At 43.0% G+C, this 25842-nt stretch overlaps 1 protein-coding gene across 3 annotated transcripts in view; it reads left to right on the forward strand.

Moving 5' to 3' along the window:
- Positions 1-25842, forward strand: part of WWP2 (WW domain containing E3 ubiquitin protein ligase 2) — a 119698-nt gene that overhangs the window by 76843 nt on the left and 17013 nt on the right. For all 3 annotated transcript variants that reach the window (XR_004619272.1, XM_002923650.4, XM_034639621.1), the window contains 2 exons: positions 13275-13364; positions 21606-21780. Coding sequence is in view for 2 of the 3 variants with exons in the window: in XM_002923650.4 (XP_002923696.1) it covers positions 13275-13364; positions 21606-21780 (265 nt within the window). In the remaining variant the exon portion in view is untranslated. The remainder of the gene's footprint in view (positions 1-13274; positions 13365-21605; positions 21781-25842) is intronic.

Raw genomic sequence — 25842 nt, forward strand, 5'->3', positions numbered from 1 at the left:
AGGAAACTGGTGTCTCTATCACCACAGTTACTGGTCTGGCTGATGGTGGTCATGGTGGCATGTGGGTGGGTCCTCTGAACCCTTGTAATTCATAAAGGAAAAGGGAAGGATGCATGGTCTCTTGCTTGATGTATAATACGCTATGTCTTCTTAAGCCTCTTTAGAAAACCCACTTGTTGAAAACGAAAATCTTATATCTGACAGCAAATGTGATTTTTACCACATACATACCACATCCTTAGCGTTTGGCCCACTACCTAACGTATATCTTAAAGTATGATGAATAAATGAAAAGTATTGCAAGTAGTTCCTAATACCTCAAACCTGGAGAGATGAGTATTGAGAGGTGGCTCTGAAAAGTTTTTGCAAAGTTCTTGATTTTGCAAAAAGATTAATAACCAATTGTTTGTGTCCAGCTCTTCCCTACAGAGATTTATGTTTTCTTTTGTATATGGTAAAGGATACTCGAAAGACCTTTGTTTGACTTATAATTTCAAATCTGTTTGCTGTAATTTGGGGGGAACAGAGCAAAATCCTTTTGGCAGAAAGGAGAGAAAATGGCTGCCTGTGTCCCCGGTGAGCTGTTTGTTTTCTTTCCGCTGAGTAAATGCCTGGAAGGCCAGCTTCGCTCCTGTGTCAGTCACAGGCAATTAGGGCTAATGGCTCAACATGTCTTTATGTAGGGTGTGTGTGAGGGTTACTGTTCTCTGGGATTGGGCTCTTCCTGTTTCCAGGCAGCTGGAAAACTCCAGGCCCTGAAAACACTCTTTATTCTAAGTTTGGCAGATGGAGCAGCCCAGGGAAGCCGATTCCCCACCCCCATCCTTGCCAGAGGCTGAAACACTTTGCCCAGGTAGAGTTTGAACAGCATCTTTTCCTTAGAGCATTTAGAATGTGACAAGATCCCTGTGCGGGTCGGGGTAGGCCACTGCCCACTCTAACAAGTATGATGGTACTGAGACCCAGTTTTCCATCTTAAGGTGCCCATCCCTAAAACAGCGGGAGCTTAGTACTTTGCAGGCTGGTTCGGGGCCTGGAGATTGGAGATTGCTACCAGAACTGCTTGAGTGCATGGCATGAGGATGGCATGCTTTCAGTTTGCTGCTCTGTGATGGCAAGTCAGAGAAGACATGCTTCCTGCCAAAGACCTACCATCACCACACCAGCTTATTTACAAGTTCAGGAGATCTGATCAAGATGGGTTATTCCTTTTTTCTGGGTACCTTGGCTTTACGAGTCAGGAGACCAGTTTTCATCTTTTTAAATAAAACTCTGAGCGTGACATTCCATGCTTAGAATGCTGCCAAGGCTGTCCGTTGTCATTAGGGATAAATTCTCAAATCCTCAGTAAGGCCTAAAAAGCCCCACCTGATATGACCCCACCTACCCCTCAAGCCTTCCATGGAAGGCTCTGCTTCGCTCTCTAAGCTCTAGCCTTAATGACTTAGGTTAGTTTGACAGACGTACCACCCTTTCTCTGGACTTAGGACCCTCCACCATGCAGGTCACTCTTTCTGAACACTTCCTTGCCATTTTTTCCATTAATCAATCAGCACTTCCTCCGGGAATCTTTCCTTGATCCCTGGTAGACAAGGTCAGAGTGATTTGTCTACTGTAACTCTTCTCACATGTGTATTTGCTTGTTTCGTATCTCTCTAGCCTGCTGGGCTGTAAACGTCAGGGTGACAGGGAGCCTGACACAAAGTAGGCCCCCCAGACATATTTGTAATAAGTAAATTTAAATGCCATCTTTTTTTTTTTCCCTTTCCCCACCTGGATGAATGTGTTCTGCTTCTTTGATACCTCAAATAGCAACTGTGAAAGGAATAATTGCATTTTCTTCCCAGAGGCAAGAGTGGAAGGCTGTCATCCACTGGGTTGACTGGCTTTGGGTTTAAATATGCTGCTCTCAGAGGGTGGGGGCCGCTCTTCCCTGCTCACGAGGAGTCCTTGTGCACTGGGAGATCCCACGGAGCATGTCTCCCTTTGGCTAAGGCGTTTCTGAGCCACACGACATTGCTTTATCAAGGCATCCAGCCAGCTGTCTCTTCCCAACTTTATCTTCTCAACCCCTTCGGTCTCCTCTACTGAGCGATTGACCAAGGTTGACTTGGGAATCCTGGGGGCCTATCTTCCTGGTTGCTGCATTGCCTTTCTGAAATTTGCAGCATTTGCAACTCTGGTCTGAAAGAGTTTACACAGGTCTGTCTCTATATTTTAAGGACCAAAGGTACGGAAGGCTGGGCTGAGTTAAGTCCACAAACAGAGCTCCCCGCAGTCCTTTCTCTCTCCCTGTCTCCAAACTCTCCAGCTTTCTGTACTTTTAAATTTAATTAGCCTGAAAGAAGCCAAGTGGAAGGGTGTGGCATTTTCAGGTTGGAAATGTGCATTAAAGAAGGGGGTGCCAGGAAGGCTCAGGAGACATGATGAGATAGTGGTCCAGGCAGTGGGCAGTGGGGAGCGAGGCCACTTTGATCAGCTGGCCTTGCATCTGTTTTTTATCAGCACTGAGCCCACTTCAGGAACCAAACGCTCATTAACAGACCGTGTGTACATGGCTTAGATAAACTCCAAGTGTGTCCTGGGCTCTGCAGCTCCCTCAGTCCCTCGCACACAGAGGCACATTATTTGACTCTGGCAGCCTGCACTCTGCTGTGGTTTCTTACATAAGGGAGGCCGTTGTGTTTGGACTGCCGACTTACCTCAGCACTGCCATTTCACACCATCCTTTTTCTCCCGCAGTCATTGGCTGGCCTGTTTCCTGCCTCAAAGGCGAATTAATTGAGGAGGGGTGTTTTCTAGATCTTTCGGCTTTGCCAGTGCCCTTACCCCACATCTGATTATGGTCACCCAGAGGCCCTTTGCCCCAGTTGCTCCTTGAGACACTATCAAGGATGACAGTCTCGTAAGAGCTCTTAGGTGTTTTGTTTGTAGAGAGCTTTAAGAGACGTTGGAATTTGGAGCTTCTCTGCTAAGTTATAAACCAGCCGCTGCCATTGCATTTCATTCCAAGCTCATTTTTGGCTCTAGCCAAAGATCCTTTACCCAAGGAGTCTGAAAACAGTACTTCTTACACTGTCTGTGAAGAACCAGTCCTTTTTTCCCTCCGTTTTCTGTTTTTGTTTTATTTTCTTATTTTCAGTCGGTTACGAATCCTTACTTTTGTTCTCTACTTATCCCCTGATCACGTTATTTAGATGTTGTGGCAATGCCGAAGTGGTACAAAAGTTTCTAAATGGTTAGAAACCTCTGTACTTTTCTGGTTGCTAAACAGGAACAGTTTGGGCCATGGACCATGCTTTAAGTAGCACCAGATTAAAGGATTTTACTGGGAGACTGTGCGTTTTTCCTGAATATGGTTTAGTTCTTGGCCGTGCAAGGAACATTACACGCTTAGGTAACACTGAATATCAGCAAATGCTTCTGGCTTCCTCCTCTTCATCTCAGAATGAAACCTTATTTCCAGAGATTCTTGTGCTGTCTGAGGCTGGTCCATGAGACCTTCTCACACTACTATATGTATGTGTAATTATGAATTTTCATTCTTTTTTTTTTTTTAAAGATTTTATTTATTTATTTAACAGAGAGAGAGACAGCCAGCGAGAGAGGGAACACAAGCAGGGGGAGGGGGAGAGGAAGAAGCAGGCTCATAGCGGAAGAGCCCGACATGGGGCTCGATCCCAGAACTCTGGGATCACGCCCTGAGCTGAAGGCAGATGCTTAACGACTGAGCCACTCAGGCACCCCTGAATTTCCATTCTTAACTACACTTCCGTGAGAGCTCCTGAAGAGCAGAGATTATTGTGTCCATCTTTGTACCCCCAGCACCTAGCATAGTACCTGGCTTCCAGGGAGATGGGGTGGGAAGTATTTGTTAATGACTAGATAAATGATTTCACATTCTCAGTAGCATTTAAAATGAAAAAAGAATCTTTTTAAGTAGAAAAAGAAAATGGAGAAGAAGAATAGCAATAACAAACAAACACCCAGATTTAACCATTGGTGCTTTCCAGATTGTGTATATTTTTTCCTGACCAGTAGTAATAGCTAACATGTGTTCAGTGTTTACAGTGTGTAGGGTAATGTTAAGTTTTGCCCATGGATTATTTGGTGCAGTCTTCACGACACACCGAGGTATGGTATGGTAGCCGCTTTTTTTTTTTTTTAAGATTTTATTTATTTATTTGAGAGAGACAGAGAAAACGAGAGACAGAGCAGGAGCAGAGGAGGAGGGGCAGAGGGAGAGGGAGAAGCAGACTCCCCAGTGAGCAAGGAGCCAGCCCGATGTGGGGCTCCATCCCAGGAACCTGGGATCATGACCTGAGCCGAAGGCAGTTGCTTAACCAATGGAGCCACCCAGGTGTCACTGGTAGCTGCTTTTATCCTCATTTTGCAAATGAGGAAACCTTAAGCAATTTACCCAGGACCACATATACAAACACATACACATAAACACATGTCTACCAAAATTTGGTCATCTTATAGTATGCACCTTTAAAATTTATTTTTTATTGTAAAATATTTTAAGCATGCAGATAAGAATGGAGTGTAATATGAGACAACCTGTGGGCTTACCACCCAGCTTTATCAGATTTTAGCGTTATGCTGTATTTGCTACAGACTTCCCCTTTTTTTAACCTCTTGACGAAGACATTACAAATCCAGTAGAAAATGCCTGTGAATCTCTTCCCGATTCCATTCCCTTTATACAGAGCTACATGGAATTGGCATATTCATTTAAACTGCTATAAGGTATTCTATTGTATGAATAGATAAATTTTATTTATATTTCAAAATTTATTTATATTTACTATATTTGTGTCATATAAATATAAAATACAAAAACTTACAAATACACATTTAAACATGTATATTATTTTAATAAACATTTATATTTGATAATCTATTTTTATATATAATTTATACCTTCCATTTGTATATTTAATAACAGCTAAATAAGTGTTTGTATATTTTATATTTACACTATTATTATCTCCTCTTTATAAACATACTACAGTGAAGTTTTTTTTTTTTTTTAAAGATTTTATTTATTGATTTGACAGAGAGAGAGACAGCCAGTGAGAGAGGGAACACAAGCAGGGGGAGTGGGAGAGGAAGAAGCAGGCTCCCAGCGGAGAAGCCTGACGTGGGGCTTGATCCCAGAACGCCGGGATCACGCCCTGAGCCGAAGGCAGACGCCCAACGACGGCATCACCCAGGCACCCCTACAGTGAAGTTTTTATGTGCATATCTGGTCTGCATATATTTTTTAAGAATTTATTTATTTATTTTAGAGAGAGAGAGTGTGTGTGGGGGTTGGGGGGAAGGACAAAGGGAGAGGGGGAGACAGAATCCTCAAATAGACTCCCCACTGAGCGCCAGAAGCAGGGCTGGATCCCAGGACTCTTAAGATCATGACCTGAGGTGAAAACAAGAGTGGAATGCCTAACTGACTGAGCCACCCAGGTGCCCCTGCATATCTGTTTCTTTGAGGCATGTGCTGGAGCTGGAATGTTATTGTAGGGGCTGAAGATCTTCAGTTTTAGTAGTACTGTCAAATTGCTCACCAGTACCCTCCCACGAGCATGCATAAGCATTCCTGCTAAAACTTAGTATTGTGAGATTTTTTTTTTTTTTTAAAGATTTTATTTATTCATTCGACAGAGATAGAGACAGCCAGCGAGAGAGGGAACACAAGCAGGGGGAGTGGGAGAGGAAGAAGCAGGCTCACAGCAGAGGAGCCTGACATGGGGCTCGATCCCAGAACGCTGGGATCACGCCCTGAGCCGAAGGCAGACGCTTAACCGCTGTGCCACCCAGGTGCCCCATGTGAGATTTTTTCTTTTCCTTTTGGCCAGTTTAATGGGTGTGAATGGTGTCTGTTTGTGGTTTTAATCTGAATTTCCTTGAATGCCACTGAGATTGACGCTCTTGTTCATGTTTTTATTTGGTTCTTTGATTTCTTATTTTGTGAGTTGCCTCTTTGTATATTTTTTCCATTTTTCTATTTGGCTATTTGTCTTTTTCTCTCTCATCTGTGGAGTTTCTTCCTATATGCTGGATACTAACTGCTTTTTAATTCTGTGCACTGCAGACATTTTCTTCCAGCCTGTGGCTTGTCTTTTCACTTTCTAATGTTGCCTTCCGTTGTACAGGAATTCAAATTTAAAGCAGCCATGTTTGTTAATCTTCTTCGTGTGCCATTTGTGTCTTGTCTAAAATTCTTCCTTACACTGAAATTGTAAAAATTTTACACATACTCTCCCCATTTCGTTGATTCTGACACACTTGTTATTTCACATTTAAACTTGAAAATCAAGATGCAATTTACAAACATAATTGGTAGTATTTTTTTTCTTTCTTGATGGTATGTTAAGTCATTCAAATGATGGCATTTTAGATTTAATGAAAAATAGTATATTTACATAATTTTTAAACAAAAATTTGATTATATTATGTGTGTCATTTGTTAACTTGCTTTTTCTACCCAGTATATGGTAAATATCTGGACAAGTCAATATTATCGATCATGTTTTTTTCAATGACTGTTATACCCATCATAGAAATGACATAATTTATTGTACTCATCCTCCATTTGGGGGGCTTTAGGTTGTTTCCAGTTTTTGTGTAACATGCTATAACATACTGTGACATGTGTACTTACAGCTAAATCTTTGACACGTAATTATTTCCGTGGCATACATCCTAGAAGCAGAGCTACTGAGTAACGGGATATTCACAGAGGAAAGGTTTTTGACCAAGCTGCCAAATTGCCCTTTTGAAAGAGTATACCCATTTTTGCTCCCACCAAATATTTTTGAAAAAGTGAGTTTTTCTCTGCATTGCCAAATTTATCTGCAAAATCTGTTATCTGCAAAAATGTTAAACTTTTTTTTTTTTTAATGTACACCATCTCCAGGAATTGTCTTGCCTCTCCGTGAAAGCATACATTTTAATATTGTCCTCCTTCACGGGAGAGCAAATGCAAAGAAATTGGATGGTTGAAGGAGAAGAAAAACACACTTAATTCTGAAGGTTCGATTGAAGCTAAACAGTGCCATTCTCTGCTTAAAGGACGTAAAATGCTGGTTGTTGATAGTTTTCAAAAAGGGGTTAGTGTGCTTAGATTGAAAGGAAAGCTCAGTATCTGAAAAAAGTTTCTGAGGGGAAGACCGAGTTTAACACATTTCCTGCCCAGTTTACAAAGGATCTACTGAAGCTGTGAAAACGGTGAGCAGGAAATTTGTTCCCTTGCACCTAGATTTCTGGCTCATAAAAGTCTAAAAATGTCCCTAACAGAGGAAATAAATCTTATGTTTCACCCAGGAAGTGGCCGAAGCTTGGGGAATAGGATTTGGTTCAGTCATTTATTAGACAAGGAGAAAATAAACAGTGAATTACATGGGGTTTGGGCCTGTGGGGAGTTGAACTTCCATATAGGCAACTTTAAGAATACTTGAATACTTTCAGTGTCTTTTTCTAAAGTTGAGTTTTTTATCTAAGTAGCCAGCAAGGCATCTTTTCTTTGAGGGCGTGTAAGGGTTCTGGCCTGACTTGTTTTCTAACAGAGTGTATTTTGAATGAGAGTCAACTTTACTAATGCCCCATGCCTGTATCAGTAAAAGTGTGCAAATTAGTAAATAATAAAAGTTAATAATGCTCTTACTAAGATCGAATTTTTGAGCATGTTGATAGGTAAATCTGTCCTTTTATTTTTATTTTTTTATTTTTATTTTATTTTATTTTATTATTTTATTTTTATTTATTTTTATTTTTTAAAGATTTTATTTATTTATTTGACACAGAGAGCACAAGCAGAGGGAGCAGCCAGCAGAGGGAGAGGGAAAAGCAGGCTCACTGCTGAGCAGGAAGCCTGATGCGGGGCTCAGTCCCAGAACCCTGGGATCATGACCCGTGCCGAAGGCAGGCACTTAACCAACTGAGCCACCCAGGCACCCCTGTGAGGGCCTTTTAAAGAGGACATCTCTGATACTAACCTGAACTTCTTGCCTGGCTTTCAAGCCCTTCCCAACTTAATCTAACTCTTGGTGAAAATGTGATTCTATCCAAACATAGGGAAATCTGACTGGTAGGCATGTTGATCAGGGTTGGTTGAATGGCAGAATAATCGAGAATTTCCTGAAGACCTTTTTTTTTTTTTTTAAAGATTTTATTTATTTATTCGACAGAGATAGAGACAGCCAGTGAGAGAGGGAACACAAAAGGGGAGTGGGAGAGGAAGAAGCAGGCTCATAGCGGAGGAGCCTGATGTGGGGCTCGATCCCATAATGCCGGGAACATGCCCTGAGCCGAAGGCAGATGCTTAACCGCTGTGCCACCCAGGCGCCCCTCCTGAAGACCTTTTAGGAAACCTTCCACAAGAAATGTAGTTTAGGGGAACAGACAATTTCCTTTCAGATTATACAGGGATTTTTTTACCCTTTTAATGATGGCGATGGGGGGCTGGGTTAGGGCATGGGCACGGAAGATACAGTACTGAATAAAAGGCATAGGAGCAAAGGTAATTTAAGTTAAAAAAAATTACCTACAATTAATTGAAATTGGAGACTACTTTTTAAGTGCCTCGGAATACAAAGACCCTGTGTAGTCCGTGGTCGGACTGAATGCTACTCGTTGAAGGCCAAGGAGCAATGTGTTGGGAAGGGACCTGAATCAGGCTTGATGCTTTGAACACTGTTTCTGAGAGCATCAAAGAAAGCTATTCAGTGGGAGAGGATATGACCATGTGACCAGGATGCAGTATTGAGACCCATGGGTAGTATGATTGAAAAGCCTTTTTATCTCAGTGTGAAGAAGATGCTTATAAGGGACAGAAACCTAACCCCTGACAGGGATGTGCTGATGAAAGGTCGCTACCAGTATCACTTTCTTGGCATGGGGAGACCGAACCAAGATAGTCGGAAGGCTTAATCTATGTGGGTCAGCAGCTACTGAGGAGACAGGAGAATTGGGAGGCTCTTTTGATTGTCGCTAGAATTGACCGACTGTGCTGCAGTGAATGAAGGGAAGAGGTTTGTGTGAATTCTGAGGAGCCGTGCAGGTAAGGGAGGAGTCGAGAGTTCTCTAAGAAAAGCAGTTAGGCCAGGTCATGGATCAGGGAGGACCCACATGGACATTTAATCTGAGCAGGAGTCCAATTTTAAAAGGAAAAAATGTAGATATCAAAAAAGGTAATGCAAGAAAGGTCTTGTTCCTCTGATAACTATTTTTCCAGTTAAGCCAATTGAGAGGGTTCACAGAAGGACGCGGAGATTTACTGGACAATAACAGCCCCTGAAAGAGAGACTTTCATTTCTAGGATCAGCTGGGATCAAAGATGGGATGGACAGATCTTATCCGGGCTTGGAAAGAGCTGCTGTAACTCTTGAATATAAGCGAAGAGGACTTCACACCGATTTTCTTTCTGTTGGCATGTGGGAATACCACTGTGGCAATTAAAGGCATTGACTTCATGGAATTTTAAGCATTACCCCATCCTCAAATTAAAATATGAGCCAAAGTGTAACAAAACCAAAGTTTTTGCTTTGCCTGAAATGAATTATAAAAGTAGAGACTACTTAGAAGATGAAAGTTGTAACAAAAGAATTTTTGGAGTAAAGAAAAATGTGTTCTGGCACCTTGTATCTGCAATTGCTACGACAAATATTTTGTCTTTTTTAAAAGGTGCGGCCTCACCCACATATTATGGACGTGTTTCCAAATAGTGACTACAAAACGAGCAGACTCGTTTTGTTGGTGCTTTTGTGCCAGAAATTGCCAAGGAAGGGAAGGAGCTAGCTAACTTCTCAGGGAATGCTGAGGAGTTCTCAGTCACTTAGGCCTTCCTGGGAACAAATGTTATGAAAGAGTGGTTTGTTGCCATTTCCTTGAGCAGCTTCCGTATTTCAGTACTTAACCCGTAAGCCAAGTATCTTTCTCAAGACTATCTCTTTTCCAAATTCATATGAATAAGAGGGTATCAGATTTGCTGCTCTGTTACCAAGCAGACAGGGAGGAGTTTGAGGATCTGGTACGAAGCCACAGTATGTTAGCCTGGCTCTTTCGCTGAGAGGTCCTCACAAGAGAGATTCTCCATAGATGGAAGACCAGCCTCGAGAGCTGGTAATATTTTTTACTGTTTTGTCTTTAATTCAGAAGGGCATCTAGAGGGAGAAGATCTTTAACTTTTAACCCAGTGTGCATTTTCATCTGGTCACTTTTGGCAGAGTATTCTGCCCTTTTAATAAAACCGTTAAGTGTAAGATTTGCAGTGGGAGGAATTAGGACATCTGGGTCAAGTCACCCATATCTACTTTAACCAGACATGGAGCAAGAATACCCAGGAGAGTTGATGTTCTTGAGCTACAGGTTAACAGTGTAGGTAGCACTCTGGTCCTCAAGCTAGTAGTTGATTCCTTTTGAGAGATGGGACTGTGAACCACTGTACCTCACTGTTCCCAGGGCTAACCCTCCCACTGGTGCGAAATGTAGAGCCTCGGGGCACCTGGGTGGCGCAGTTGTTAAGCGTCTGCCTTCGGCTCAGGGCGTGATCCCAGCGTTCTGGGATGGAGCCCCACATCAGGCTCCTCCGGTGGGAGCCTGCTTCTTCCTCTCCCACTCCCCCTGCTTGTGTTCTCTCTCTCGCTGGCTGTCTCTCTGTCAAATAAATAAATAAAATCTTAAAAAAAAAAAAAGAAATGTACAGTCTCTTCTGGTAGATCATGTCTGAGCAACGGGTTATGATTAAAATGGAGCCTAGAGATGAACACGGTGGACCCATTGTAATTACTCTCCCGTTGTCTTGATTCTCCAGGGCCCCCTACCTGGACTCCATTGCTGTTCACTTTGAGATGAGGGATTGGGAAGTCACCTGGTACCTTGTTTTCTGGGTAGTAGGTTCCTAATAAATTCCAATCGACCTTCCTTTTCCTCTTTTCTTCCTTTCAGCATGTTGTGGGAAAACTCAATGGCTGGGGAGTCAGAGCTGAGTTGGAATGACACATAAAAGTTTCTTAGCTTCTCTGATCCTCAATTTTGCCCATGGTGATAGCATTTCCCACCTTAAAGGATGGAGGCAAGGACTGCTTGGGTAGAACGTGAACCTGTAGCTCATTATAGATGCTCAGAGGGTGATGGTGCCCCCCCCTTCCTTTCCCTGCCGTAAATCTGTATCTGAGCTAGCCTCTGAGGTGTTGATCGGTGCGGGCTGCTGATCAGACATTTTGGTTTAAATGGAATGGGAAAGACTGGTGATGGGTAGTAAGGAGGGCACGTATTGCATGGTGCACTGGGTGTTATACGCAACTAATGAATCATCGAACTTTACATCGGAAACCGGGGATGTACTGTATGGTGACTAACACAATATAATAAAAAAACATTAAAAAAAAATAAATGAGAAACGGTACTGAATAAAGCTAATGTCCATTGGAATAGCCCCACCAGGCTTAGTAATAGAAGTTAGGACATTCATTTCAGTATGCAGTCTGCTCTGCTATTATGTACCTGTTCCTAAAAATCATCACACAAAAGGAAAAAAATGCAATAAAAACCACAGGGCTTAGAGGAAAAGAATGGGTTAGGGGTATAACACTCAAAAAAGTGTCAGTGACAGGGTCTCCTGGGTGGCCCAGTTGGTTAAGCATCATTCTTCAGCTCAGGTCATCATCTCAGGGTCCTGGGATCCAGCCCCGCATCAGCGGGGAGTCTGCTTCTCCTTCTCCCTCTGTGATCTCTCTCGCTCTCTCTCAAATAAATAACTAAAATCTTTAAAAAAATGTGTCAGTGACATACATGAAAAATAGGAACCTAACAATGGTGGTAGCACAGTTTTACACGTTAAATGGTTGAGATACGTAACAGTACAGTAAGTGTGTGTTTCTGTGAAAAGACCTGAAATGTGCTTGTTGAAGCTGATGTTTGAAGATTTTGAGCTTGTGAGTGTTGTTGCAAAGTGGTGCAAGAAGGGCGGTCTGAAATCAGACGGGAGTTGTAATGCCAGATGTGGATGAGCACAGTGTACAGCAGGTAGTAAACTGAGGCGGCTGGTAGATGCATATGGGCTTTGTGTATTCCTACGCGACTGGGTTCAGCTGGGGGAAGTCATCTGTGTGCATTTCGTGTTTCTAAAAGGAAAAGTGGTGCATAAGCAAACACAAAATTCACATTACGCTCACATTGTTCCCTCATGTATCAATCACGTTGGGATAGATTTATGTTTTCAAAACAAGCATTTCAGCAGAACTGACTGTACTAACTTCCTGGAAAAGGTCACCTTCCCCTAGGCAGTACCCACAAGTAGCAGTGAATGAAATCAATGTAAAACATAAAGGCTATTGGGACCATTAGCATCCTTTATAAAGCGGTGATTATTTTATAAATATAAAAATTTGCATCCTTTATATATGGATTACTGTGTTCTGAGTAAGTGGAGTTTATTGTCAGACTGCGTTGAGTATGGGAATAATAGGAGTGTGGGGGTGGATGGTCCTTGGCTGTATCTTGTATTGGTTTTGCTTTTAGATTATTTCTTTGGATCGTCTCCTACTTTATTCTTCCATTAGCACAGAATAGCCACTGTCGGCACCCCTATCTCGTATTAACTTACACACAGACTCATGAGAAGAGAAGTCAATAAATAACATGAGGAGAGCAGTCAGTAAATAACAGTACACTGTGTTTCTTTATTCACCCAGATCTCTGTTAAAGATCCTCTGTAAATGAATCTTATATTTGAAAAAGAAATGTGATCATGAATATATTTGATCCTAGGAGAACAGTGATATATATATATATAGTGATAGTCCTATAATTTGCGACTTTTAAAGGCAGGAGGGTCCCTAGATAAACGTTAGGTGAGATCTCTGAAACCCAGAAATTGCATACAAATTTTTGTTGGTATGTGCACTTTGGAAGGAAAATGTCCTGGCTTTTATCCCATTCCTAAAGGGATCTTTGATCCTAAAATGGCCATGAAGCACTGATTTGGAAAAGTCCATAGAATGTAGATTCATATGGATCATTTAGGTGAAGCTAGAGTGATCGATGGCATATTCCAGTACATTGACTTCCTAAAGGGGAGATTTTGTTCTCAAGAAGTATTCGTGGGTGCCACCGTCAGTGACAGCATGGAGCTGGTTTGACCATTGGGTTGATCTCATATGTCATCTTTGTCTTCTTAAAGTTGCCACATCAGTAGTGAAGGACTCGTTCTCAAACAAGGGCTTATGCATTTCAACTGTGTATCTCATGCTTCCCTTGACTTTATTTTTCAGATGGGAACAGCGAGAGCTGCCTAATGGGCGTGTCTATTATGTTGACCATAATACCAAGACCACCACCTGGGAGCGGCCTCTTCCTCCAGGGTAAGGCTTGAGCTGGTAAGCCCTGAGACTCTAGAACTGGCACCAAGAGTCACCTACTGGCTTCTCTACCATTCACTGCCATAGCCATCTCTTTAGTTCCCCCTACTCTTTGCTCCTTTCCCTCTCTTTTTCCCCCTTCCCTTGTCTTCTCCTGCATTCTTTTTTCTCTTTATTTTCCCTTCTCCCCTTATTCATTGTATTGGCCATGACTGATGGCCACGGGCTTTAGTAAGTGATACTCAGAACTACCATGGCTGTTGGGTCCTGGAGGAAGGAGGGCTAGGAGTCCTGCCTCCTGGGCCATTGGTATCTTGATGCCCTCAGTTATTTCACCTACAGAGGTACCCTATCAGGGTCAGGTTCTCAGTCTCTTTCTGCAGAGGTAGCCAAGTACAGGGACATTTATCCCTGGTCACTTGATTGCTTTTCCTATTCACTTAATTCTCCTCTCATTTCTTAGGACATCCTAGGATTTTTAGAGCATCTCTGGGGGAAAAAGGGCATGAGGAAGCCAAGATAGAAAGGGTGTTAATGCATTTCACAGCCCTATGCCCGATTGGCCCCTGAAGGGTGCTTCTCGTTTAGTTGGGCTTTGTGAGAATGCAGCTAAGTTCTCTAAAACCAGAGGATGAGTGAGGCTTCCAAGTGAGGGAAGACTGTCCAAGTTTAAGGAGAAGGGGTTTGTTTCCCTCCTTGCCAGGGACAGAAAGTTCTTTCCACATGTGCCTTTTGGTCCTGAGGGCTTTCAAAAGAGAATGTATTCTGGTCTCAGGAGAGAATCACCTCCCAGTAAAGCAGTCATGAAGGGCTCCTACAGAACATATGAATACCTCCCCACCAAGCTTGTAAAGGGAGAGGATGTCAGAGGTGGGGATTATCAGGAAAACCCTTGTACTCTGGTTCAGCAGTCAGGTATGTGCCGGGCAAATACCACCTCACCTTCTGGTCCTACGAATTTCCATGGATGGGCTGTTTTTAGTTTCAGTTTTCCAGTAGAATGCCGTGTTTTCCTTTTTTTCCTTACCCTTCTGGAAACAAAACTATAATCTGTCATCATTAGTCCTCGTTCTGTTTTCTACTTTAAGTCTAGAATATTTATTTACATATTTAACCAAAGTAAAATATTGACTTCTTAGAAAAAAGTCAGACTTTTTACTTTGGAAATTATGGAAATTTTAATATTATGATGGATAGTTTCAAATACGCAGTAATTAGAGAGAATCCCCACATACTCAACACTTGGCTTCAGTAATTATCCAACTCATGGCCAGTCTTGTTTCATCTGTACCAGAGGTTAGCAAACTTTGAGCCTGTGGATGAAATCCGACCTCTACCTGTCTTTGTAAATAAAGTTTTATTGGAACTCATACACACTCCTTTGTTTACTTATTGTCTATGGTTGTTTTCATGCTCAATGGCAGAGTTGAGTAATTGCGACATAGACTGTATAGCCTGCCAAGCCTAAAATATTTACTTTGTAGCCCTTTATAGAAAAAATTTGCCAACTCCTGATCTGTAATCCTCACCCAGCCCTCTCCCCCTTTCTTAGATCATTTTGAGGCAAACCCCAGGCATCATATAATTTTATCCATATTTTGGTATATATTCCTAAAAAATGTTCTCTTATTAAAAACAAAACCACTGTATTGTTAACAGTATTTCCTTGCTGTCATCGAATACCCAGTCAGTAGTCAAATCTCTCCAGTGTCTTGTAAATTATTCATTGATTTTTAACAGGATGCTTTTTATACTTGTACTTTTTGTGTTGACAACCCATCTATTTAAAAGCAACATTACTTCTGAAACCAATAATGCATATGTTAATTAATTGAATTACAATAATTAAAAAAATAAAAGCGGCCTTAACTCTAAAAGAGTTCTGGTTGCTGCCTCTTACCCTCTCTGGCCTATAAGTTATGTAATGTAGGCCTTGATATTGTGAACATTTGGATGGAATCTAAGTGAAGATATTTAATGGTGTCTCCTAAGGATGGCCCAAGATTTGATTCCTCTTTGAGTTTCAGGTGGGACACTAAAGTCAGCTTTCTTATTTTCAGAACAGTTTTAATGTTTTATTGGGAGATGGCTCAGCTCACATAGCCTATTCGTTCTTTTTTTTTTTTTTTAAGATTTTATTTATTTGACAGAGAGAGCACAATCTGGGGGAGGAGCAGGCAGAAGGAGAGGGAGAAACAGGCTTCCCGCAGAGCAGGGAGCCTGATGCGGGGCTTGATCCCAGGACCCTGGGATCATGACCTGAGCCAAAGGCAGATGCTTAACTGACTGAGCCACCCAGGTGCCCCCAAATGGTCATTTTTTTATCTAGGAACAAAAAGTATTGGCCCTGGTAACTAAAGATGAATGCAGTAATTTGCTCTTAGGTGGTGCTCAGACCAAAGGTGAGCAGGGAGAGGGTTCTCCATAGAGCATGGTGTAGGGGAGGCCTCAGAGAGAGGTGGATCAAACTTGGTCTTGCAGGAAATGCTGGAGGTGGACTTAAAGACAAGAGGAAGTTGATCCAGGTTTGGGGAACAGTGTGAATGGAAAAGATGTCTGTAGGGAATGATTCATGGAGCAGTTTTGCTGGAGTGGAAGGTTTATGTGAAACAAAGATGCTCAGAGTGTGTCTAGCAAGGCACCTGGCTGCGGCGGGCATGCCTGCTGGAAGTGGAGATAGTAAAAGGGCTGACTGGGCCGCCAGCCATTGCTCTGTTTTTATAGATTGTGAATCTTTGTAAGATTCCACCCGGAATCAAGGGTAGGGTTGGGCTGCTTAGAAGTTTGAAATTCACCAGTGCAGAGGACTTTCAGTTAAACATGTGGATTGAACATGTGTTTATTTCCATTCCTTTCTGAAAACCCCCTAAAATGGCAATAAAAGTATAATGATAAAAGAATGGAAGAGGAGAAGCAGCATATGGGAGATGGTAATCAAAGTTTAGTTGCTGATAGCTAAATGGCAGAGCTGAGAAAGCTGAAACCTAAGCTTGCAGTGTGGGTATCCCCCAGGAAGCCAGCCAGTTTGCAGCTCGCAGCCCTGGAAAGCCTCAGCAATCAGACGTTGGGGTGTGTGTGTGTATGTGTGTGTGTGTATATGTGTGTAGTGAGACTAAATAATCCTGAAGTTAAGTTAAAAATCTGTGCAGGGAGGGACGCCTGGGTGGCTCGGTAGTTAAGCATCTGCCTTCGGCTCAGTGCGTGATCCCAGAGTCCTGGGATCGAGCCCCGCATCGGACTCCTTGCTCCACTGGGAGCCTGCTTCTTCCTCTCCCACTCCCCCTGCTTGTGTTCCCTCTCTCTCTGGCTGTCTCTCTCTGTCCAATAAATAAATAAAAAATCTTAAAAACAACAACAACAAACAAACAAGAAACAAAACAAAAAGAAAGAATCTGTGCAGGGAGCATTTAGGTTCTCAAGTTGTCAGCCATCACTTGCATCCTGCTGTCACAGGCGTGCGTGCACACGTGTATGCCTCTTGCACACAGGCACACATGCAGCCGGCCTGTGGAATATAGCCGTAGCGGAAGGTGGAGATGAACTCAGAAGAAAAAGGGATTAAGTGAGGACCCTGTCCCCAAGTTAAAGACTGGAAAGTCTTTTGCTGGATAAAGTGACCAGTCTAAGGGAAGAGAACTGCAGATTGTGCTATTTGGGGGTCTTCTAGTCAAACAGCAGAGTTAAGCCACTGGTCAGCCCACCCCGACCTGGATAGACCTGGATACCCAGAGCGTCCATTCAGCATTTTAATGACTCACTTTTAAATGTGAAAGAACAGCCTGGGACCAACAGACAGAGAAAAAGGGACTTGGTGAAAACAATGTGGAAGTTATAAAACCAAATTATAATTCATATCCTCAAAAATTTGGGAGGAAATATGGCATCTGTGCAAGAACAGGAGACTGGAAAATGGACCATGCAGGAAATAAGACCTTTTATTTTTATTTTTTTTAAGTATTTTATTTGTCAGAGAGAAAGAGAGAGAGCACAAGCAGGGGGAGCAACAAGCAGAGGGAGAAGCAGGTTCCCCGCTGAGCAAGGACCCCGACATGGGACTTGATCCCAGGACCCTGGCTGGGATCATGGCCCGAGCCGAAGGCAGATGCTAACCCAAGTGAGCCACCCAGGCGTCCCAAGAAGACCTTTTAGAAATTAATATATAGTTGACCGTTGAACAACCTAGGGGTTAGGAGTGCTGACCCCCTGCACAGTTGAAAATACGGAAATAACTGACTCCTCCAAAACTTAACTACTAATAGCTTACTGTTGACCAAAAGCTTCATAATTAATTAACAAATATTTTGCATGTTATATGTATTATGTACTATAATCTTAGAATAAATTAGGGTAGAGAAAAGAAAGTGTAAAGAAAATCATAAGGAAGAAAAAATACGTTTACAGTGTATTTATTGAGAAAAATCCACATGTGAGTGGATTCAAACCTTTACTGTTCAAATGTCAACTATATATAATGCAGAAATAGAAATTACAGGATTGCAAGATTATGTCGGAGATAATAAAATTAGAGGATGAGTCTAGGATATTCAACATCATTCATGAATAGTTCTAGCAAGAACTAGAAATAGAGGTTAGGAAATTACCAAAGAAAGAATAAAAGGATTTTGCTAGAATTGAGAGGTAAAGTATTCAAATTCAAAGGGCCTACCAAACGCCCAACCCAGAGAATGGGAAAACAGTGACCCCAAGGCACATTCTGGTGAACTTTTGGGATGGCAAGAGAATATCTCAGAAGCCCCCAGAAGGTAAAAATAGGGAATCAAGGATCAGGAATCAAGAATGCCATCTTTTGTCTCAACAGCCAACTATGGAGCCAGACCCTTAAAATTCTGATGGAAAACTATTTCCTGTCTAGAAATCAACTCTTAACTCATCTTAACACTCAACTGTGAGGGTTGAAATAAAGGCATCGCCAGTGTTTCAAACAATTCACTTCAGTGTGTTCTTTCGCAGAAGCTACTAGATGATTTGTTCCACCAGATGAGAGGAAACCAAGAAAGAAGTCGTGAGATGTAGGACATAGGGGACTCCATTCAGGGGCCAAAGACATTCCCAAGAGGAAGGTGAGGGAAGATGATTCAGGACAGTGATGTAAAGCTGGCCTGGAGGATGGGTGTCCACATAGGACGAAGTATGCCTGCAGAGACATGGCTGAGGCACATCTAACTGACACCGAGAGGCCACTTGTGCTATGAGATTCTGGGGGGGCAATAGTGATCGGTTCTTGAAAACCAAGCAGAATGAAATGCATAGTTCTTTAACTTCAGAAAAGAAAAGAAGTTGTACAAGTAAGGAAATAGATTTGTAGCATTTTACAAAGTCAGAATACAAACTCTGAAAGTTGACTGAATGATGATTTTCTGAATTGGGAGGCTGGGGGAGGAGAGGGCACTGTGGGTGCTGTGGGGTGCGATACAGTAACTAAATGCTCAGCTCCGAAGGTGAAAGGTTCACAAGTAACGTGTAATATAACTGAAGTCCAGGCATAATGGAAGAAGTGTGTTATTCAGAAATATGGCTGTAGATAGAAGACACAGTTGGGAATTGAAAGTTGTTGCATCAGAGGAGCAAGAATCAGCAATGGGGAGAGGTAGGAAAGGGAGATGCTGGTTTTTTTATTTACCTCCTGTAGAACTATTTATATTTTTTAAACTATTGATACATGATTCCTTAGATAAAAAAGAAAAAGAAAAATCATGAGTTGAGAGGGTTTATGAGAAAGGTGGGAAGGTTCCAGTTTGGTGTGGGCCTTGAATACTAATCTGAGGTTTCAACTCAAGGGCGGTGGGGAGTTGTTGATGGTTTTGAGCAGGAGCATCACACACAAGCGGGTGGGGGGGGGTGCAGTCTGGTATGATTATCCCGGTGGCAGTTTATAGGCTGGCTCAGAGTGGGGAGTTTTGCTCAGGGATAGTTGGACATAGAAATGGAAAGTCAGGGGCAGGTGACAACAACGGAAGAAGCCCTCGGGCTGAATGGAAGGGAAGAGTCAGGAATGATGGGATAGCTTCACCCCTGGGAGGAGGACTAGCAGGAGGTTTGGGGAGAGAGCTGTGGCATTTGTTGAGTCCAAAGTGACTGTGGGTCATAAAGGCAAAGCAGTCTAGCATGCAGAATCCAGATGCAGTGTAGGGACGGCCATCGGGACTGGAAACTCCTTGAAGAGAAGCCATTTTTAGAGAGGCCTTGAGTTAAAAGAATCATTGAAGAGGCGGCCAAAAAAAGTCAGTTAGGAAGCTAACCCTGAAAATTGAGGAAGGTACCAGACCAAAGCATGATAGTTATGTGAGTAAGTTAAGGATTCAGAGAAGATGAAATGAGAAGATAGTGAACAAAGACTTTCCAGCACATATAGTGTAATCCATATTGGTTCTCTTTGTGTTGGGTTAGGGCTGTTTTCTTCAGTGGTATCTCTTTCTTATCTTTTTAAAGCTTCTTTTGTCCCTCTCCCCCTTTCAAATTTATAATGCAAACATCAGGCATACACCAAATTCGAGAGAGTAGTACAATGAATCCCTTGTAACCACCACCACCTGGTTCTGACAATTAATAACATTTTGTTTCATCTGACCACCTACTTTTCAGGAGAGGGGACTGATGAGTTTTAAAGCAAATCCCAGATGTCATATCCTTTGAACCATAAATACATACATCTCTAACAGATAAGGGTTTAAAAAACAAAACAAAGCTAGGGGCGCCTCTCTGGCTCAGTTGGTAGAGCATGCAACTCTTAGTCTCGGGGTTGTTTGAGCCCCACGTTGGGCATAGAGATTATTTTAAAAAAAAGAAAAACTAAACTAAAATACCATCATCCCACCCAACAAAATTAACAATATTTCCTTCCTTCATGCATGTCATACCCAATCTGTGTTCCATTTTCCCCAATTGTATTAAAAATGTTTTTACAGTTGATTTGAGTCAGATTCAGACTGAAGACCATCACATTGCTTTTGGCTGGCATGTCTCAAAAGTCTCTCTTAATCTGTAAGTTCCCCACCCTTTCTTATTTTTTTCTGACCATTTATTTCTTGAAGATCATTGGCATTTGTTCTGTAGAATTTCTCATATTCCGGATGTGACTGATATGACCTTGAGGTGTTGGGTAACATGTTCCTCTATCCCTTGTCTTCCCTGTAAACTGGTAGCTAGATATGGAGGCTTGATTAGATTTGAGTTCACTTTTTAATATTGAAGTATGACTTACATACAATAAGATATACAGATTTCAATACATAGTTTGCTGAGTTTTGACAAATGCATACATTCCTGTAACCTACACACCATCAAAATGTTAAAGCATTTTCATCATTCCACAAAGTTCCCTCTCTTACTTTCTTTTGATCGCTTCCTCCCTCATTGTGTGCAAATCAAGTTATACCAGCCAGGCACAGATGAAGATTTTTACCATCTGTTCTAGTCTTGCCTTGCCCATGGGTATTTTAGGTATTTTAGTACTTTGGAAAGGTTGCTTTGTCACTAAAATTACTGTAGAGAATCCTACTGTTCATACCATCTCTTCTTCTCATGACCATGCAACATGTTTTCACTGGCACTTTATATCAGGATGATTTCTGTTGCAAGTAACAAAAATTGGAATCTAAATTGGCTTAAATAATGAAAAGAATTCACTGGCTAATGTAACTGAAAATTCTAGATGTAGATCCTGGGTTCAAGTGAAGCCTGATCTAGTGACTCAACAATATCACCAAGGGGCTGGCTTTTTTTTGTTTTGGTTTTCTACTCTGCCATCTATTGGGTCAACTTCATATTGTATTTGGGTCCATGATGACAGCCAGTGGCTCCTAGGACTGCATGCTTTCTCAGTCATATCTGGCAAGGAAGAGAGACTATTTTTCCTAGCATTCCTAGCAAAAATCATGAGATTTGCCTTCATTAAGCTCAACATAGGTCCCATGCCTACTCCTGATCCAGTCAGCTGCTCACCTCTGAACTTGGGAGGAGAGTCAGCTCCCCCAGAACAACATGGATCTCCCAAATGGAAATCAGGAGCTAATGGTGAGGAGGGATTGGTGGCTGCAGAAGCAGCCACAAATGACTGCTTTCCCAGAAGCCTCCGTGACTGGGTCTTGCCTGGCCAGGCTCCCATGCCAGACACCACGCTTAACGCTCCCTCAGTCCCTCCTTGCCAGCCGTCCTGAGATTCCTCTGGAATTTGAGGGTAGGGGTGGATGGTTACTCTATTCATTCTGAGCTTTATGTTTCCAGCTGGGAAAAGCGCACAGACCCCCGAGGCAGGTTTTACTATGTGGATCACAACACTCGGACCACCACCTGGCAGCGGCCCACAGCTGAGTACGTGCGGAACTACGAACAGTGGCAGTCCCAGCGCAATCAGCTCCAGGGCGCCATGCAGCACTTCAGCCAAAGATTCCTCTACCAGGTGAGAGGGCAGGGGCTCGCCATGAGGGTGTGGAGCCTCCCGGCGCTGGAGAATGTGCCACCTCACACAGTATCTGTTGACCTCTTTGGTGAGAGGGGAAAACCACGTCTTGAAACACCAGTGCTCTGGAGATTTTACGCATCACCGTGAAATGCCTCAAGTTCCATTATATCTAATTTAGTAACTCAATATCTGTCTCTGTGTTTAGGATTCAAGATATCTGAAACCGAATTTACCGTCTGTCTTCCAAGACTGGATTTCTTTTCTGGCCCCTCCTTCCAAGCCCATTTTTCTAATTTGAAACCTGAAGATCAGCTGTGACCTCTCCCATACCTCAACTTTACAGAGCAATAGCCACCCAAATCCTTTTCATTTCTGCTCCTGTTTTTCTTTAGATCTTTCTTATTTGGCAGATTCACAAAGATGGAACTGTAAAATTGATCTGAATCAGGGCTTGGCAAACTATGGTCCATGGGCCAAACTGGCCCACACTTTGTTTTCTAAATAAAGTTTTATTGGCACAGAAGCACTCCCGATAGTTTAGGTATTGACTCTGGCTGCTTTTACTGTAACAACAGAGTTGAGTAGTTACAACAGAGACCATATAGCCTATAAAGCCTAAAATATTTACTGTCTGACCCGTAAAAGAAAAAGTTTATTGACTCTTGGTCTAGTTCAGCTTCCTTCTACCTGATTCCTGATTTTCCTCTGTCCCTCCCAACTGAATGGTTGGGGCAGTCTCTGAATTGTTCTGTTTGTTGGCATTGCTCTCTTCTCCGATCTGTACTGCCTGTTCCCAGCAGAGTGGTCTTCATATGTCATTGTCAATTGATCACTTGTCACTGTGAAGGGTTTAAGGAAGAGGGGCTTTGCTCTGCAGTCATCACTGCCATTTTAATCACGGACTCGAAGCTTTCTGTGCTCATTATCTACAGAACCGCATTTGAATTTTCTATTCCAGAATTCAGAGTGCTAGGGTCCCAAGTTAACTGTCTCATGGCCTCCTGTACTGTGTCCCTTCAGGAACCCTTTAGCCTCACCGTCCATCCCATTAGAGCCTCTACCAGTGACCTGGTGGCTGGGGGGAACCCAGCCACACAGCCTCTTTGGTAGGGACGGGGATTCTGAAACTGGAACTCTGCATATTCTTGGGGCACCTTGAACATGAAGCTTGGGATGTGCACTAGAATCCCTATAGAAGGTGGTGGATTAGAGGCGGGAAACTTTTTGACCTGGTCCACAACACTGAATCACCGTGTTTAGTCAACACTGTTTCTATTTGAAATAAACTAAGCCCACAATCCATTTCTTTTTTTTTTTTTTTAAGATTTTATTTATTTTATTTGACAGAGAGAGACAGCCAGCGAGAGAGGGAACACAGGCAGGGGGAGTGGGAGAGGGAGAAACAGGCTCATAGCGGAGGAGCCTGATGTGGGGCTCGATCCCACAACGCCGGGATCACGCCCTGAGCCAAAGGCAGATGCTTAACGACTGCGCCACCCAGGCGCCTCACCACAACCCATTTCTAAATTAGATACTTTCCTAGTTAGATGCTCAGAAAATCTTTAATTCCATTGAACCACGTAACGTTCATTATCAGCTTTGTCTTTGTTTGCAGCTGTTTCTCTGCTAACCCAGAGCAGGAGCTACACCATTAAGCATAAGGGATGGTGCCATCCCGCTGGACTGGCCTGTCTCACCTTCTGTCTGTGGGGCTGATGCTCATCGTATGGCGAGTACACTGATGAGGAACCTCAGTTTTCTCAGTATGGATGAGCAGAAAGCACGGTGTTTGTCCCATTACGTTGCGTCTAGGTCAGCTGTAACGTCTGGCTCTAATCCGTGCCCGGGGGGTTCTTAGGCCTGGCCTTGCACTCCGCAGCCCCTTTCACACTTGCCTGACATCCACTTCTGGCATGTGTCAAAACTGGATGGGATCTGGTCATTCTCTGCGGGTCAGAAATTGTTCCTCCAGAGCAGCCCCCGAAGACTTCACCTGCTCTTTTCTTGGGGGTCGTGGCTGCAAAACTAAGAAGATCCAGACATCTCTATCCTTTGACTTAGAGACAAGGACACGTTTTAGGAGCCTCCCAATGATTTTGTCTCCCTGCCTACTCAGCTTCTTTAAAAAAAAAAAAATGGTGTGTGAGAGGGCAGGTTCTAGAGGTCACATTCACTTGGTCTTTTGGACCATCCATTTCTCTTTCCCGCCTCTCTTGCTCTCGCAGTGTCATCGTAGGCACACAGAGGTAGAACTTCACCTTGGAGGGTCCCCTTGAAGGAAACTTTTTTTTTTTTTTTGAGTACTCTAAACTGGTTTTCTCAGCTTGGCTGAGGATTCAGGAGGGTTCTGGATGGAGGTGATTGTTCCCTTTTCTCTGTGAAACAAGATTCATATTGAAAAACATGTGGAATCTTTCTTGGGTCAGCTTTCAATGTCTCTCTGTTGATTTCCTTCTCCCCTGGATTTGCTTTGCCCCTCGTTTGCTACGGTGCCATGTCCTGGTCACCAGTAAGAAGAGTCGCTTTCATACAGTTATTTTGGGGTTTGGCCTTGGCCCAGGGTTTGACTCGGAAGACTTAAGAGCTGATACTGTACCAGCGGCTTCCCCTCCTCCTCCTCCTGCTCGCTGAAACCAAGACCGCGTTCTTCCTCACTTGCTCCACAGAGAACACAACGTGCAGTTCAAGATGGAAGCCAGGGGAACCCCACATCGCAGTCTCCCATAGCTCCTTCCTGCCCTCTGCCTCATCACACACGTTTTTCGGTTACTCTTAGTGTTCCCTTATTTCTGATATGCCTCCATTCCTGATGCCCCAGCGTGCCTTTGTTTCTTGTGACCACACTAGTGTTTTGCACTCACAGTTTCGCTGTGCCCGCTCTTTTGTGACACTGCTGCGGTCCCACGGCAATGCCCGCCCATTTGCGTGTATTGTGCCTACTGCTGTTTCTGCAGCACTCCCATAACCCCTGATGTGGTCCTCCCTGAAGAGCTAAAGGAGGTAGCCAGTGTCTGCAGGACTGAAAAAGACCATCCTGCGGCTCCTCTTGTGTCGGTGCCAAATTGCATTATCCAGAAACAGACAACTCTCGTTTCTTACTCTGCAGAGAGCCCCTTGGATTGAACTCTCAAACACCTGGGTTTTGTTCTGCACCCATGGGGTGGATCCTTAAAAAAGGAACCTGCCTTCTATGCAGTAACCTTTATGCCCTTCTCAGAGCCTTTCTTGCCCTCGGCTGTATTTGCTAGACATTCTTTATTTCTGAGTTTGTATCTTAAAATATTACTGGAACTTAGTGCTTAGTCCTGAGGGAATTGAACTCAACGTGAGCTGTCTGGCTCACGGCCTGCACCTCAGATATCCCAACCGTGGGACAGTTACCAGGAAAGTGATTCAATAGTGTTGCTTTCTGTTCCTACTAGTAAAGGAAACTGTCTTGTCGCTTAGAGTCACCTGCACATCCCAGGATCTTTCTTCTGACTGTAATCCCTTCACACCCATTTCTCTATGCTTTTCTGGCTGTGCTCCAAGCAATACTTAGGATTTCTCATTTTAGGGGAAATGTGGGAGAAGAAAAGGGGCAGTTGGTTGACTTACTGGAGATGTGGGGTTTTGGTTTTCAGGCCATGATGTGTAGCTCTCATTTTTTTTGTTTCTCTTTGGCTTCTTTCCGTCCACTTCCTTTTCTTATTTTTCAAGTTGTACTATGTACATTAGGGAAGAAATGTCCAAAATAGTTAAGTGCTTTGCTTTAACTGCAAGCGGTAAAATTGTTGTGTCAGCTTTCACTGACTCCTTCTCATGTGTTGTTCATGCTTATCAATTTCTGGTCACTTTCCCTTCCATCTTGTTTCCTCTTCTGTTCTCCTTTTCACAGGTTTTTGGGGGATATGGATCAGATAGGATAAGAATAGGATAATGCCAAAGAAATTTATTTAAAAAACAACAGTACAGTGAAAGAGAGCCAGCATTGTATGAAGTTTAAAGAAAGGCAAGGGTCATGAAAAAGGTTGGGGTGCCTGGGTGGCTTAATCACTTAAGCGTTGGACTCTGTCTCAG

Source organism: Ailuropoda melanoleuca, chromosome 12 (assembly GCF_002007445.2).
Source record: "Ailuropoda melanoleuca isolate Jingjing chromosome 12, ASM200744v2, whole genome shotgun sequence".
NCBI lineage: Eukaryota > Metazoa > Chordata > Mammalia > Carnivora > Ursidae > Ailuropoda > Ailuropoda melanoleuca.